Genomic DNA, 17,362 nt, shown 5'->3' on the forward strand with positions numbered 1-17,362 from the left:
TCCAAAGAAATTTAAGGTCATGTTTTTCAATGCATAAAACAGAGAAAAAAATTTTCGAGTTTGATATTGGCTCGTATCGCCGTATATAAATTTTCCAAATTTTTAATTATTTTATCTGAAGGCCTGAAGCCCTCGAAAAATCTGAAGAAATTCAAGGTGCTTAGTTTTGTTGATATGTACTATTATGAATTTTTTCAGATTTTTTAATTACTTCAGGGCTTCAGAATGAATATAAATAAAGAATGGACGTTTATAGGGGTGGAGGGGGTAGGAGGGGGGGATGGGGAGTAAAATTTTGGCTTTAGGATTTTTTTACCATGTACTATAACATATCAAAAGCGCATCTAGATCGGTGTCATTCGAAAATTTGAAGAAGTTTTATTTTGACCCACATTTAAATCGGGTTTCCCAAATGGACTATGGAGGAAAATAAAGCCCAAAGTTATTTTTGGGATTCTTTGTTGATAATATTCAAGAAAAATTCATTCCGGATACTGTGCCGCTAAATTTTTCATCAAAAATTTTTTTAGGCGTTATTTCAAAAGTTAGTCAGAATCACTCATATGTAAAACTCACGTTCAATTTATACGAAAAATGTGAAGACGTATTTGCAAAATGATACTCTAGTACCCAATATTTTTAGCTTTGTCTATTATTGGGATATTTATAAACAAATTCAACTGTTTAAAAGCTCTTAAACAGGCCACGTCAAGTAGAAGGAAATGTGTAAGTTGAGTCCACACACTTGTAAAATGCGAATAGCGTAATAACACATGTACAAATCAAATACAATGTATGCCGATTGACCGTGTGTAAAAAAAAAACAACTGCTTTCGGTCTTTTTTATAACAATTGACCTGGCACAGGGCGGGCGAGCGCGCGAAGTGCCACCACCTTATTTATAACTGATCTATGATGATCTGATTTATGATGATCTATCTTATTTATGACCCTACTTCTCTGGTCAATTCTATCTAATTCAAAATAATACTATTTACCACTTATAAGATATTAATTAGAAGAGTCATTTTTCTTGACTGGGTGTATAATTGAGCACGCAACCTGCTATTATAATTGTAGACAAATGCCTTGACTTAATCCGAAAACCCCATACCTATGTACATTAAATGTAAATTTATTCGGTTCCGAACAAAAAACGTAAATAGAGTAAAGTAGGGGCTCTACCTTTACTAGTTCGTATACTGCTGTTATTACTGCCGCGTATGTCATAGACATTGGCGGCACCCACTACACTGAATTTACATGTAGTGTACAAACTTAATTTTGCTTTCAAAAACGGATATGTAATCGTCGGCGGATGGGCCTATAGATATGACAAAGATATTTTAAGATTTTTTAAGAATAAAAATATTAGAACTTCAATATTATGCAGTTAACAATATAATGTGTTTTCATGCGTGCAATGATATTCAAAGTAATGAGTTATACCATTGTATAGATTTGATTGCACAAGAACCCGGTAACTATTTCATTCTGTTACACGATGCAATCATAGAAGAACTGTCATTTACAAATTTTTAAAGATTTAAGAAGCTTTATTAAATTGCTGGTCATTGAGTGTATTTCGCATTAAAAAAACATCCTCATTCGTAGATTAAATTGTTGATCTTTCTTGAAATGCGATTCACCGGTCAGCCGTCGTATTAATCGCGCGCATACATGTATTATTTTTTGATATTATGCATACATCGTCCATCGCACGTTAAATAAATCATATAGTTTTGCCTCGCGACTCGCCGAACAACATACATAATGGCTCATTTGCCAAGAGATATAAAAACACTTTCGGTACGAATTTTTCGGACTCTTTAGACGACCATATCGTGGAGACATCGACGCCAATACTGCTGCTGCCGACGCGGCGATCGACTATTCCATTTGATTTAGGACACGGCATAGTACAAGTACTCTGAAAAACATGAAGTTTGCCGTGTTCACGTGTCTCATGGTCCTGCTCGTTGTGCAACATTACCCTCTCGTCCAATGTGTAACGATTGCATTTAATTTACATATTTTCATGTTTGAAATTCGTAAAATAGTAATTTAATCGTATATTTTAAAGAAAAAAATGAACATAGAAGAATTAAAAGGATTCACAAAGCCGCTTACCAAGACGTGCAAGACGAAAACTGGAATCAGCGAAGGTATACGTGATCAAATAGTGTAGAAATGTTGAATTTAAGTCATACGATTGTGTCATTACAGCAACTCTAGCACAGATTGCAAAAAGAGAGTTTCCACCTGATCCAGTGCTCAAGTGTTATTTCAGATGTATCGCGCAGATGGGCAAAATGGTTCGTCATGAAATCTATCTCAAAAGGGGATGACACGGATGTAAAATAATGAAAACATTTTTTTCAGATGGATAAAAAAGGTAATCTTATCCTTGAAAATATGATAAAGCAAGTTGAGCTGTTGATTGTTGATGACATTTCACCTCGAGTTAAAAGTGTTTTCACAGAATGCTTCGGAGAAAGTGAGATTTTTTAACAGTTCGTTATCATTCAAATTTAAAAAATTTAACTAAATTGTAATTTTCGATACAGTGACGGCAGAAGAGTCATGCCAGTTGGCTTTTGATTTTATCATGTGCATTGAACGCATAGATCAAGAGGTAAGTGATATGATTCTGTTAATGTTCTTTTCTCCCGAAATAATACATATTTATATAAATTTTTCAGTTGAACATAATTGTATGAATATTGTTCATTCCGAAATAAAATTGGTGATATTTTTCCTGCAACTAACCGACAATTTCAAATTTCAAATACGATTCATATTTGTTAATAATGAATAATTAATAAAAAGAGAGGTCCATTAAAACTGTATGAGTGCGATGATAGTGTACATATTAAGAATAATCAAATGTAAAAATACATGAATTTTTTTTACGTATTGATAAAACAAATTTGTAATATTAAAATATTCTTATTCGTTAAAAGAGTGGGTTTGAGTGATTTACATTATCAACGGTTACTTTTCAAAGTTTAAAAAAATGTTGAATTGTTGTAACGAATGAGATTTTTATCGGATTGATAGAAAAAAATTGTGATATTTTCAATCGAAGAGAAAACAGATCGAGTAAACAATTGGATTTTTTAATTGATTTTAATAAATTTATGTAATTACATACGAATTTACATTTGTTCAACGAATTTAATATGTTTTATTGGAAAATAATAAAAATTAAGTTTTCATTAAAAAATGGCATATAACTGTCCAGTAGACTCATCCAAATTACGCATGAGAGATAAAAATAATTTCTGACTTCCGTCATTTTTGTTGATCGATTCACCTCCGCGCTAGCGAGAGAGGGAGGGAGAGAGTGAATTAAAGCGTCAATGCACTGCAGCGCGCACAGATGCGGCCATACGCATCGCGCAAGTATCGATGACAAACGGAAATATTTCTGCTCTCGTCTTTGAAAACATTGTTAAGCGATCGATGACTTTGACGCAGTGACGCATGTTTACCTTAAAAAACGCCGAAGCTTTTATTCACGCAGAGAGACAGCTCTCACGTGAGAGAGAAGAAAAATGCGAGGCGCAACTTGAAAAGGTAAATAAATAAAATATTCACGCGTTAGTCAAACCAAACAATCGGTCGCCAGCGCGTACCAACTCGGGCGCGCACTCGTTTCTCGACGGTAGTTAAGTATGGCACCTCGTAGAGGAAAGCAACGATTTAAATAAATTGAATATTCGATAGCACCGAGATAAGAGAAGCCAAACATCCATAGCGAAAAAAGATGCCCGAAAACATATTCAAACGACTATTGCGAAAGATCAATCAGAGGCGCAAGAGCTGCGACGATCGCGTCGATTTCGTGCAGGAGCTGCCGATCGAGATCTCCCTCATCATACTGTCGAAGCTCGACGACGCCTCGCTCTTCAACGCAGCCAGAGTGTCGCGCGGCTGGTGCGAGGCCTGCAAGTCCTCGACGAAATTGCGCCGACGCATACGCCAGCGCCAGTTGCACATCAAGCAGATGGAGATCAACGAGATGATAGCGCATAGCATGCAAGTACAAGATCGCTTTTATCGGTCTTATCAGTTCACCTACCCGTTAGTTGGCTATAGTTACTGATTCGACGTCTCGTCCTTTTTTGTACATTTATACGTTTTTTACGAAGAAATTTAACAAAGATTAAAAAAAATTGTCCAAAACAAAGAGACTTGTGTTTTTTTCATTATTTCTACCCACGCAATCGAGTGCGGGCGCGTTTCGCACTCGAGTCAATTGCTGCGGGCCGCTGCTGGTGGCAATGAGCTCCTCGAGCTTTCCTCCGCATAGAAAACACGTTTCCAAGACTACGCATTCAATATACACTTCTGGTCTGCTAACACCCCTTCGACTTTTTAACTAGCTACGTGGATAATTCCCACTGCGGCTCGCGCGAGCTTCGAGCTGCGGGCCTATATAGCCCGTAACAACGCGATGCAGCTGCAGCAGCGGCAGAGGTGCAAGTCTATCAGGCTGCGCGCACGCGTACGATCTAACCTCGCGTGATGAGAAAATTTCTGCACTATTTATTCGCGCGCCTCGTGACGCTTCGAAAGGTGTGAGAGCGTCGGCAGATTAGCCGCACCCGCAGAGGGTGCAAGGGAGAAACAGACAAGAGAGAATAAAAAGCTCGCTCAGGCCGGATCGAGCTCGTCGCTGTTATGGTCAATCAAGAGGAATTTTGGAGGGAAATCAAACGCAAGCAGCAGCGGGAAAAATGCCGAGGACCGAGGGTCGTGCCTGCATTTACCATTCAAGCCCTCCAGGTGAGCGTGATCCAGGATTTACAAGGCTTATAATTGCGATAATTGAGGTCGTTAACTTTTTAGACAGTTTTAATAATAATCCTGCTGACTAAGTGAAGTGAGTGTCGCGTGTTTGTTCCCAAATGCATGTGGGCATAGGCGTGACACGCGAATATATGAAGATGCGCCGGATAAAAACGTCAAAAGCAGCTACGATGTCATTTCAGGAAATATTTTACCAGTCATTACGATATAAAAGTAGATAGTTAGTTTGCGCATCAAATCACAGAATGACAGTCCAAATTTTTTATTCTTGTGCATTGCCTAATATCAGCCAATTAAATATAGTGAATTGTTTGTTTAAAAGGAATTTTTTTTTGGTATCAAATCTATGACGTAAATTTGAAGCATTGAGAAAATTTAAATGGTGCGAGGAATATATAGAGCAAATAAAAATCGATTCTCAGTCTCGAACTTTTTCTAGTTTAATAAAGAGTTTTAAAAGTTCACTCGAAACTTTGTCTACACATGCGAACTGTGAAAATGACGCCGGAGAAATAATTACGTTATTTTTTACTCTTTATATAATTATATAATATGCATGCGTGATCACGAAATTTTTTAATCGTAAAAATAATAATTATCGGTTAAAAATAAAAGGCAAGTCAAAAGACATGCGATGCAATAGCAGTAATTTGATTTGTGCTGAAAGTGATTGACAGTTAATAACGGGAATATGAGTTTTTAGTCTTGAAATAGCATTTATCAGAGTCTAAAAATAAAACGATCAATGCGCAATATTCGATAAGTCTACATTATTCGTCAATGTGCCTTTTCATTGAAGAATAACACAGTGGTCGAAAAGCCACCGCGTTGCTCGCCTTACGATGAGCGTCCACCAAAGGCCCCGTCCACATTTCGTCGCTACTACGAGCGTGGCGTATTCCCCTTGAACTTGGAAATCGCCTCGTCAGTCCTGCGCTTGAACTGGAAGTGTAAAATGGAGGAACTCGATTACAACTTCTATCTGCCGCTCTTCTTTGACGGGCTTATCGAGACCAAGTCACCTTACACCTTCTTGGCCGAGCAGGGCATCTACGACATGCTCGAAGCTGCCACTGGGACCGACAAAGTACTCAAAGTCTTGCCTCAGCTGATTTTGCCCATTAAAAGTTCGTACAGTGATTTGCTCTATTTTTATAAGCTGAAACATGTTATTTAAGGAAAAATCGTAGATATGATGTTTTTAAAGTTTACACCGTTATGTAGGAGCCGTGGATACGAGAATTCCAGATGTTCTTTGTCGATCGTTGCGAGTGCTGCAACAGCTCGTGCGCAGTGGTAACTGCATTGGTGAAGCCTTGGTACCTTATTATCGGCAAATTTTACCCGTTTTCAATTTGCTCAAGGATCGAAATGGTAAGAGAGTAAAAATGCTCTAACAAAATTTTTCAAGTCGTCTGAAAATTAATTTTTTCCTACTTTTCTATTACTTTTTCAGTGAATTTAGGCGAGGATATCGACTACGCTCAACAACGTGGTGAAAACGTATCCGATCTTATACAGGAGACATTAGAAATCTTGGAACACTGCGGTGGTGAGGATGCGTTTCCCAACATCAAGTACATCGTGGCTACTTATGAATCTTGCATGAAAAATTAACCAATTATTGCTAGCATGTTAACATATTCCGAAATCTTAAAGTGAATATCGCAGTGCGCAGTATTGTGTTGTTGAAAATTGTAAAAAAGGGGGAACAAATTTAAAAAAAATTTTATTTACGTTTTTCATAATACATACACAATTTTAAATATGTTAAGAATTTTTATTGCACCGTTTAAGAGTCGTTTAAATGATTAAATATGAATTATTAAATTGTTGATGAAATTTTATATCTCAAAGTTGTTACGTGAAAGTGTTGGAATGAATTATACTTATTAGCTGGCCAACTTATCTTTGACAGATATGACCAAAAATTTTGAAATGAATGATTGTAAAACAAGTCGATTTTATTAAAACGTCAGCGATGAATAATGGAATCAAGTCGGGCTGAACTGAATTTCTTATATGCATTTCTCTTTTAACATCTATAATATGTATTGCAAATCAAGCTCAAGTCCAATAAATAATGATTATAATTTGCACAGAAAATTAGTAAAGCTAAACAAGCAAACAATAATAGAATGCAGTATTATACATAAATATTAAAGCTCTCAGTAAATATATAAACATGTACGTAATTGTACTTTTTGTTTGAATATAATAGATAGGAAAATAATTTATTTTGTTTACTTAGTTGATTTGACTTGTAATATTCTCATTTTTGTGCTTTAATGAAAATTAAAAGTAATAAATGAATAAATATTGAATATTTTCTTCTTTACTGAATAACAAGTAAAGATTATTTCGATAAATATTGATATGTTGTAGAATAACACGTCATTTTCCAAAATTGTAGATAACTTTATAAAAATCCGTAAAAATGTTGATAAAAACTATCGAACGAATCGGTCACACTTTCGTGTTTATAAGCATTTTTTGTCGAGGATATGCGCTGCTCGCCTAAGCACTGATTCTCACATGTAAACATAATAGTCGAGTTGGAGCATGCACATGTGTACGTATATGTGCTATATATAAGTACACAAGCAGAGAGAAGAACGGAGTCAGCCCACAGAGGGAGGCATATAAGAAAGGGTAGGAGCGCGAGGAGGCACCACGATCGAGAGCCGCAGGTAGAACGAACGAGCGCAGTTTATGAGAAAGAAAGTCTGCTGATGGTCACGCAAGACTATATAGTGTGCCGAGCCACGCTATTGTGGAACTCATAGGGGAGCTTATCCAGATCTCAACATCAGTCGGTGCCGGGCTGCGATCATGGCAGCAACAGCAGCAGCAACATCGTCGTCGGCGAGTCCCAAGGGGACGCCCGCGAGCCTCGGCCTGTGTCGTTATTTTTTTGTTGCTTTTTTACTGGCTTCGAGTGTCGTGGTGACCGTTCAACAAGGACAAAGGACTAATGCCAGGCAAGGAAGTGGCGTGGCTGGCTTTGGTGCTTCCAATAGTGCTCCGACTGTTAAAATACCTCAGGGAACTCTGGTTGGCCGGGAGGTGCGTTTTTACACCTTTTTCTTTTACATCTTGATAAGTACTGATGTTTACCATTGTTAAACAAATGGGAAAGGTCCAATGAAGCATCTATATTTGTTTCTTTTTTCTGGTTTATTTGTTTGTTGGTTTTTTAAAGATTTTTACGCGGTAGCAGTGACGATTTTTGAAAATTTTGCCTACCGTGAATTGAAACCAAGTACTCGGGGTCGGATATAACGACGCGGGGGAATGCAAAGAAAAAAAAAATAGAAAAAATTCGCTGTCACGCACATGCAGTAGCAAGAGTGCAAAGTAGTCGATGCACGCCATAATATAATCTTGACAGAAGAAAGCAAAAATTGTACCTTCGAACGACAATCTGATCTGTGTATATACGATTCCTTGGAAAAGAAAAAAAAGTTTTATTTCGACCGCTGTTTTACGCTACGCTCGTATTATTCTTTCGTGAGAATACGTTTTTTACTTTTTTCATTTTTTGTAAAATGATTAATAGCGTTTATTTTTGACAGTTTCGTACAGATTACGTTTTAATTTATATGGAAATTACGAAAATATATATTCGCGTGGGATTTAATAACAGGCAAAATTCATAAAGTATCGATTTTACGCGAAAATTATTTCCAACGAAGGTTTTATAATGACTGTAATAATGATGCATTGTGCGGGGGTCTGCAAACGTAGCTTTAATTTCTCGCGAGTCCTGGAAAAAGTTGAAATTCACTTATCAACGTTTTACGCGTATTCTCTCAATTAGGAAGAATCGATTTTACGAAATTATTAACCATGAGCTTTGCATATTTGTATTTCAAAAGTGAGATAGTTAAGACCATTATAAGATTGTGGTAACGTTAGATGTATGAACAAGAAATGATAGTCGTGAAAAAATGGGTCGTCTGTCGAAATATCTAAAATGACGAGACAAAGTGCGTGGCGAGGATTTTCGCTTTCTGCATCTCGCGAGAGCCGCGAGCGTAAACAAAGTGCTCTTAACGCGCAACCTGTCATATCCGCCTTTTCCGTGTTGTTGATTTTGTATTACGTTATGCCCGGCGTATATGTACTTGTATGCAGATTAGCTTGTATACGTGTATCCACCATAATAATGTCGGTATAGCAAGTTTTCAAATATTCAATGATGTTGTACCTGTACGTTTAAATACGATTACTAACTATTTTTGATTAATCGACAGTTTTAATTAACCAGGTAACCGAATTTTATCCACAAGATATTCAATTTTAACTATCGATTCCTTTTCGTTTGTTCACTTCAATCAATTTTTTATATGAACTTTTAAAGATTTCCTTTTATGCGACTCCGTGCAAAGTAATTGCCTTCTGTCGGCTACACTAGGGCAAAGGTCAGTATCGAATTTTAATCAAACGTCAAAATGAACGTCCATCGTATATAAGGGCTATAAATCGTTCCGATTGATAAAATTTTAATTTTTTCCTTTTATTTGGCAAAAGTCGCGCTTTGAAATCCCCTCACGAGATAGCCTGTCAAAAACACTTGAGTAATTTTGTACAGTGTCATTACCATCTCCATTACACGTACGCAAGCCATCATGCATGTATCAAAGTCCATAGCATCTTTCACAATGCATTACGAACATCTCGCAACGTACATACGTACGTGCACGAGTAATGAGATTTTTGCGTCTTTTAGCTTGTTTTTTTCTTACATCGTCAAACGACGCACGAGAAAGTCACACGTGCACTTAATTCGTGTGATTTTAATTTCGAGGACGTTTGATAATAAAACAGCATACTCGCTTGCAGGCGGAGGTACTAGATTTATCATTATGTACGAGCAAGATGATTATATTTTAGGTACACAGAAAAATGTCGTTCATCAATATTTTTCGAAATCATTACGCGATATTTGAACAGAGTAATGAAATTGCTCAACGAGAGGGGAAGAGGGAGGCGGGGTCATTGATAAGGGCTAGTTGTATAAAATAATACTATAACATGTCGCGTATCTAATTCAACGATCTCGATATTGCAATGCGATAAAGTGAAAAAAAAGGTGAAAAAAAAGCTATTTACCATTCACACGAGCACACACATCCAAGGTGTTAAGTGTTGATGAATATTAAAGATATTAAGAGTTGTTTAAGAGCCGTATAGAAATAACTTTCAACGCGCGTCACAGGCGAAAGGAATCGATCGGCCGCGAATAAAGCTCTCATTTTTACTTATCAATCAAGTCGGGCGCGCGTGCGAACAAAAGCACATACATTGCGTAAGATCCGCTCGAAAGCGAATTGCGCGAAAAGTAGTAAAAATTGAAGGGCTCGTATTGTACGCTGTTTATGTGGGTGTTTGTGTGCACTGCATACATATAAGGTCCAACTGATTTCAATCTAGCCGAGAGAGAATTCAGCACGGTCAATGCGAGTGTAATGATCGGTCGCGAGCGATAAGGAAAAGCTCAGCGGTAGGTCTGGCATTGCAAGCATGAGCTGCGCAACTGCTGGCCGTACACATACATAATACGCTGCTCCAGTTTCGAGCTTTCAATGGCTCGAATGGTCGCGGGGGCGGAGGACGCGCTCGCTTTACGATCGTCCGGCTCCCGTGTGTATCGAATTCTCTCTTGACCGATGCTCGTCGCCTGGCTTTTATTCGCAGGTATTCATCAGTCGTACGCAGCGCGTCGTGCAATTTCTGGGCATCCCGTACGCCCAGCCGCCGATCAGGCAGTTGCGTTTCGCGCCGCCGATGACCGATCCGCTGCCCAGCTGGAACGGCATGAGGAACGCCTCGATGTTCGGGCCCTCGTGTCCGCAGGTGACGAGCCGGCGCAAGCTGCACGATCGGCTCTTCATGCGCCTCTTGCCGAGCGACATGCCCGATCCAGGACTCAGCGAGGATTGCCTCTTTCTCAACATTTACGTGCCGGACGGTGAGTGTGGTTGGATTTCTTCTCTAAAACAATAATGATAATAATAATTAATTATTTAGCGAGTACGTGGTTGTTGCGCGTCGCATGAGCGAAGGTCCGGCGCGCACTTTTTGCGCAACTTCGCGGCCAACACGTAAGTCGCGTACGTTATAATATACTTTTTAATTGACATTGAAGAGGGAAAAAAAGGTACATGTACGTGCGGAGCGCCAAACAACATTTTATAATATACATAAGTAAGTATGACTCTCGCTGCAGCAGAGAAAGATATAGAGGCGCGAGCTCACTAAATTGCTTCGTTCGAGAAAATGAGCTCTCGGCGCGCTCTCGAGTCCGCGGGCTTTAATTGACTTTTACGTTGAAAAAGCAAAACAGAGCCGCGCGTGCCTCTAGAGCTGCCGCCGAGAGCGTATACAGGTACGTGTATACAATGGAAGAGCAGGAGAAACGCGATGAGCCTTTAAAACGTTTCAGATGTTTACATCCGCTCCGCGCGAACACGGCTGTTGCTCGGGCGTCGAGCGCCGTAGCGAGCGTGATGAAAGATAGATTAGCGCGCTCTGATGAGCTTCGAATGAGGTGTAAACGCTCGCGTCGCTCTATGTGCGAGTGTACGCGGTTCGTTGCAGCGACCTTCGCGCGCATTCACGTCTTTTTTTGTAAGCCGCCATGTTCACCCTTGATTTCGCAACCTCTCGTTAATAATTGTGAGAATCCGTCCTACACGCGCATATCGAGTAAATATGTGCTTATAAATCGAATAAAAGCTCAAATGCTCGCTAGCACAATCAAACGATCAGCTTCGAGCAGTGGTGGTGGCTATCGTCGAGTAAATTATTACCATACCCCATCGGTCGCACATATGTCCCGATGCCGGATATCATTCGTCATTCTCTAATCCGGCCAGGCCATTGATATACACGCGTGCAGCCATACAGGCAAGGCATCGTTGCTCGAAATTAGCCGAACGAGTTTAATTGTCCTGCAATACATCGGAATGACGATTGATTTTCGACTCTCTCGTTTCTGAGACGATGCTCAGCTCGCGGAGCCGCAGTCGAAAACAAACAAACGCATATACGTGCACGCACCCCCAAAGCGTGTGCATCTCTTCATTTCAGTTTAGTAAGCTGCTAATACATGCAAGTACATTATAGTAAATATATCGTTGCGTTGCCCCGCGCAGAACATTGACCCCCGCCAGTCACATAGCGCGTGAGGAGCATATAGCAGTTTCGAATGCAGCAAAACGCTCAACGTTCAAAGTCATTGCAAACTTTGGGGTGCCTGCACAGGACTGCACAGGTGCACACGTGTGTATGAGTGTGTGTGTGTGTGTGTGTGTATGAATATCACGTTGTACATATATACCTTGGTATATATCGATCGTCTTTGCATTGCACACATGCGAGTCGGTCGACCTGCAGCGTGGAAGAACGTCGCGCAACTCCTCTCCTTCTTACCCTTTTCAAACACGCGATCTCTTCTCGATTCCCAGCTTGTAAGTATATATGTGTATGCATTACTCGCTCGCACGCACGCACACGATAGAGAAGAAAAGAAAAAAAAAAGGATCCCGAATGTCTACCGCGCGACTATGTATATATAAGTACGAGCTGCCCCGCTGTACATACGTATATCCTCGTCGCCTAGGCCGTGTCCCTTTTTTCTTTTAGTTCTCCTGCCTTAATGCGCAATGACGTTGTCGTTATTTTTCTATTATATATAAATTCCGCAAGCACATAAGTGTAAAAGTAGATCGATATGGGCCGATATTATACTCGTACGGTTGTTGCGCGTTTCAAGAGACTAAATGAAGACAGTTTTATTGAATGAATGTCTTTGTATGTGAACGTCTGTGTGTGACCTGTGTAAATGCGCTCTAAACATTAAATTCATTCGAACACGCCAAAGTCAAATGTCCATTGATATGAGTATTCAACCCCAAGATTTTACGCAGATAAGACAGTCGCGCTCATACCCGCGTATACATAATGTACCAATGTACATATATACATACATAAGTACATTGAATTACACAGATTTGTTGAAATTTCAATTTCAAATTCAGCTTTGGTCGACATTGACAATTTTTACCAGTTTATATGAGACTTCTTTATCACGTTTTATACTTGACGTACTACCGAGGGCCTGAGTAGAGGGTGAGCGCATGTATACACGTAAGTTTTATTAAAAGTGGACGTTTCTCATTGCATATTACATTCTCAATTCTACACGAGTGTCTGTGGCAGGAAAATAACGTAGTTATGTCAACATTCTGTCAAATAAACACCATGTATATACAAAAAAAAAAAAATAATAATAAAGCGATGCATACCGCTGGCAAAAGACGCGGCAAGGTGCAACAAGCCTCGATGCAATGAAAAGTCCTTTTATCGCGAATCTCAGATCTCGGATTCATAAATCAGCTACTCTCTCTCTCTCTCTCTCTTTCTTATGTATACTTTAAACTCCTTTGAATTTGTTTTGCATAGCTTATTTATTCTCTAGTGAAAGTTCGTTCGTCAAGTGTGAGCTAGAATAAAAATAATAATAATAATGGAATAAAAAAGCTATAAGTTTCGGGCATTTGGGTCAAGGTGTAGCACGTGTCATTCCTCAATGAGGAATCTGCCGCAATGATTACATCTACGTTGACGTTGATACGAGGGGCTAAGTATGTGGTAGGAGCATGAACCCATGTCAAATTCCAAGGCACATCGAACTGAATGATATTTGAAAAAGTGGCACATGCTTGACTTCTATGCGCGACGATCGTACTCGTTTTTATCGAACAAACAGTAAAAACGACATATTTCGAAATCACCCAGTCAAATGTGTCCGCAATAAATGTAATTACACTATATTCATATTTGGATGCATTTATTTTGTTTGGCTGTACGAAACAAAAAAAAAGTGTGTCACCAGTAGTACAGGATATCGTTGTCAGCAGAGGTAGCCACGAACGGCAAATTTCACCACTCGGGTGGATTATGTGTTACTTGGAACGAGCTACGAAAGCAAAAACTATTCTTGGACTCGAGTCTTTTATTTTATTTTTTTCACTTATATGCCAATCACTTGTCAACACCGACATTGCACTTTTGCTCGTGACGATGTGTCCCTTTGAATAATTTCTCAAGTGCACGTTACATTCAACAATTGACCTTGATACTTCGAACAAATATAATCCCTTGGGCGAAGCTAATTCCTCTTGATCAATTGTTAAAACACCGCTTACCAGTCGTTATTGAGTTAAAAAAAATACGATACTCGTCGATGTATGAGCATCGATCTTCCATTAAACAGATTTTCTTTCTCTGCACCCAGGTTCGTAATGAAGATTAAATGGTTAATTTATGTGCAGGAAATCGACCAGCTGAAGGATGGCCCGTGATGGTCTGGTTCCACGGAGGTGATTTCAACGGAGGCACGCCAGCCATATGGGACGCTTCCATCTTCGTTACCAAGCAAAAGGTCAAGTTCACATGGCTCCATTCTAAATTTAATATGATGATTTGCTTTATTCACGGGAATTTTAGTTTTGAAATAAATAAGCATAGCGTAAAAATTTTTCGAATAATTTATTCGTATAATCGTAATAACAGAATTTTAAGATTTTATTACTCGCGAAAAATAGAACGAGATGTGGGTGTAGTTTTTGATTATTTTGTTCGACCTCGAATAAAACGTATTATTTCTTTGGGGAAGGGCCAAGGTCAATGGATACGCCCTCAGAAAAATGATGCTAGTTGCAAAATAATTCGTGACTGACATCGGTTTCAAGAACACGATAGTTCGTTGAAAAACGATGATTCATCGATGATTTGTTTTCTCTCTTCGATTGTTATCATGACGATCGATCTGCTTCAGTAGTTTGGTCACACATTTGGTCAGACTTTCATTAATTACATTCAATGTCAAATCAATCAACTTAATACGTGTATGCATTTGATCGAATCGCTGAATTTATCCCAACAGGTGTTAGTAGTGACGGTAGCCTATCGTCTAAACATCCTGGGATTCTTCACGAGTACCGACGCAGAGTCGCCCGGCAATTATGGGATGCTCGATCAGGTGGCTGCTCTAGACTGGATCGGTCGTAACATCGAGTCCTTCGACGGCTCGCCGAACAATATCATCATCTACGGGCACAGCGCCGGGGCCATAAGCGTCGGTCTGCACATGATGAGTCCCCTGAGCCGAGGCAAATTTCACAAAGCCATCGCCATGAGCGGCGACGCGATCAACTCCGTTCGGACGGCCCAGGACGAGATGTCGGTCGTCGATCAAGTGGCCGACAAGTTTGGCTGCTATCGCAAAACGGCCGATCTGATGGAGTGCCTTCGCAACGTCGACGTAGACATACTCGTCCGCGAGTCGGCCTTCATTGAGACTTGGGGCCCGATAGTCGACGCCGAGACGAGCAACTCGACCGAGGGACCCTTTCTGCCGAGACACCCGCGCACCGAGCTCAACGACGCCGAGGACCTCTACGCTGTCCCCTTCATCGCCGGCTTCACCAACAACGAGCAGGCCTTGGCCTTCATCGAGTCCATCGGCAGCAGTAACGTCGACGGCCGTTTGCCACCGAGCCAGTTCGAGACGATGATACGCGACGAGAGCGCGGCCGCTGTGGTGGCGCCCGACGAGAACAGCACCTGCGAGCTGCGCCCCGAGCTCGTTTCCGAGGCCGTTCTCTTCTTTTACAAGCCCCATCCATCCAACAGGGATCAAAAAATCCTGAGAGATCGCTACTTGGACTTGCAGACGGAGAAAAACTATGCCGCAGGCCTGACTCTTCTCGCTGCTAAAGTGGCCAAGTGAGTCGTGCTCACGCAGCAAGACCTTTTATTTAAGTGTGACATTTTCAAATAACCTTTTTCTTATTTTCAGCCATCCGTCGAAGGTACCTGCTTACGTTTACCGATTTGATTATCGAGCTCGCACTCAGGCAGTGACGCGCGACGTTCCCGAGTGGGCTGGAGTTCCGCACATGTTCGAACTGCCCTTCGTTTTTGGCCTGCCCTACAGCGTGTCCACCACGATACAATGGAATAACGCGGACAAAAAAATGGCTGACGTTGTGATGGCTATGTTCTCGACCTTCGCGCGTACCTCCAATCCATCCATACCAACGGTAAAATGGGAGGCCTACAGCGATCGTATGCCGGGAATATTGTTGATAGAGCAGAGAAGCCTCGACATGAGCAATCCCAATCAAGTGGATTATAAAGCTTTGGCCTTTTGGAATGAATATTATCCAACGGTCCTGGAAGCCGCCACGAACAACTGCTGCAACACGACCAGTGCAGCGGAGACCTTGCCAAGTAGTCCGGGAGCTTGCGCCGTCGCCCTGTCTCTCGCTGCTTTGAGACTCTTGACCGTGCGACATTTTGTTTGAACAGCGGAACAAGCATCGACCCGAACATGGTCGCTGTACGATTTACTGTCCAGATCACGATTGAAGTTGATTATTGTCGATTTTTAAACTGCGCTTCGAGCAGAGACGGAATATGAAAATTACACTTTGCGTGCAGTTGAATTTTATCGATAAATGTCAAAAATCACTGTAAATGAAACTATGTGAGCATTTTTATCCGACTCAAACGTGACGCATACATCACTTTGATTTTTTATTTGATGCACTCACTTCTTTGTCATTTTGGACGAAGATTCAATAGTGTGTTGTAAGTACATAGAAAAAAATTAAAAATGAATATTAATTATAATTATAATTATAATTATAATTACAGATTTAGTGTTTTTGTAAATAAAGAGAAAAATATGAGTAGTAAAATTTACGAAACTATCATGTCTGTATATTTTAGTAAAATAATACTTACAGTAAGCTGATAATTTTTCCATGAGATCATAATAATACCGTAAAAGATATAATGATTATAACATTTGTTTCATACACGAATTTTTATGTCCAGATTTTAGTCTTCTTTGAGTTTAACAAATGAATTAAAAATAAAAGATATTTTACCTCGAAAGTTTTTTGCATGTAAACACAGGCATTTGTAAGAAAATGTATAAATCTATTATCTGTACACCTATCGAATAAAGTTGATTACAAACTATAAATTTTTTTGATGTGAAATTTTTCATCGGTAAGTATATGTGGAATGCTCTGAAACGTTTAACATTTAAGAAGCCGATACAGATCTTGTATTGCAATTATTTAAACAATATCTTTGACTATACTTGCATTAGTATAAAGTATATTGAAAGTCAATATGTACAGTAGATCGGACAGCTTTGACATCAATATCTAAATATCGCTTGGATACAAGCAGATTCTTAAAATATAGGTTTTTACATAAAAAAAAAATTTCATTTCTTATAAGAATCAGCCGAGTATTTCATATTTTACGAGGAATCGATTTACCGAATCAGAATTATCGTATCTTTTATAGATTTCAAATGATAACGTTAGGTTGTTTTCGAGGGTCCCCAAATCGCGATTCTCGTGTATATATGAGAAGCGTGGAGTGACGATGCTCTGGTCTGGCATACTTGCCAATCGGAGCGCGACACGCGCTCCTCGATATGTAATATGTGTATGTT

At 39.8% G+C, this 17,362-nt stretch overlaps 4 protein-coding genes across 4 annotated transcripts; all 4 read left to right on the forward strand.

The window, feature by feature from the left end:
* Nucleotides 1-1,743: 1,743 nt before the first annotated feature.
* Nucleotides 1,744-3,226, forward strand: LOC106648887 (general odorant-binding protein 83a-like). The gene is made up of 6 exons (XM_014366035.2): nucleotides 1,744-2,008; nucleotides 2,084-2,165; nucleotides 2,227-2,315; nucleotides 2,383-2,497; nucleotides 2,568-2,635; nucleotides 2,703-3,226. The coding sequence occupies exons 1-6, from the start codon at nucleotides 1,940-1,942 to the stop codon at nucleotides 2,718-2,720; spliced, it is 441 nt and encodes a 146-aa protein (XP_014221521.1). The 5' UTR covers nucleotides 1,744-1,939; the 3' UTR covers nucleotides 2,721-3,226.
* Nucleotides 3,227-3,419: 193 nt separating this feature from the next.
* Nucleotides 3,420-4,108, forward strand: LOC111693324. Its single transcript, XM_023457786.1, has one exon. The coding sequence runs from the start codon at nucleotides 3,770-3,772 to the stop codon at nucleotides 4,106-4,108; it is 339 nt and encodes a 112-aa protein (XP_023313554.1). The 5' UTR covers nucleotides 3,420-3,769.
* A 335-nt stretch (nucleotides 4,109-4,443) lies between these two features.
* Nucleotides 4,444-6,554, forward strand: LOC106648868 (parkin coregulated gene protein homolog). Its single transcript, XM_014366006.2, has 4 exons — nucleotides 4,444-4,791; nucleotides 5,615-5,942; nucleotides 6,040-6,189; nucleotides 6,272-6,554. Exons 1-4 carry the CDS (start codon nucleotides 4,687-4,689, stop codon nucleotides 6,430-6,432), a joined length of 744 nt encoding a protein of 247 aa, XP_014221492.1. The 5' UTR covers nucleotides 4,444-4,686; the 3' UTR covers nucleotides 6,433-6,554.
* A 996-nt stretch (nucleotides 6,555-7,550) lies between these two features.
* On the forward strand, nucleotides 7,551-16,879 carry LOC106648777 (fatty acyl-CoA hydrolase precursor, medium chain-like). Its single transcript, XM_014365861.2, has 5 exons — nucleotides 7,551-7,881; nucleotides 10,516-10,789; nucleotides 14,157-14,266; nucleotides 14,771-15,612; nucleotides 15,686-16,879. Exons 1-5 carry the CDS (start codon nucleotides 7,648-7,650, stop codon nucleotides 16,191-16,193), a joined length of 1,968 nt encoding a protein of 655 aa, XP_014221347.1. The 5' UTR covers nucleotides 7,551-7,647; the 3' UTR covers nucleotides 16,194-16,879.
* The last annotated feature ends 483 nt before the right edge of the window (nucleotides 16,880-17,362 follow it).

The sequence above is a fragment of the Trichogramma pretiosum genome, unplaced genomic scaffold, assembly GCF_000599845.2.
Source record: "Trichogramma pretiosum strain Unisexual culture from Peru unplaced genomic scaffold, Tpre_2.0 scaffold22, whole genome shotgun sequence".
NCBI classification, from domain to species: Eukaryota; Metazoa; Arthropoda; class Insecta; order Hymenoptera; family Trichogrammatidae; genus Trichogramma; species Trichogramma pretiosum.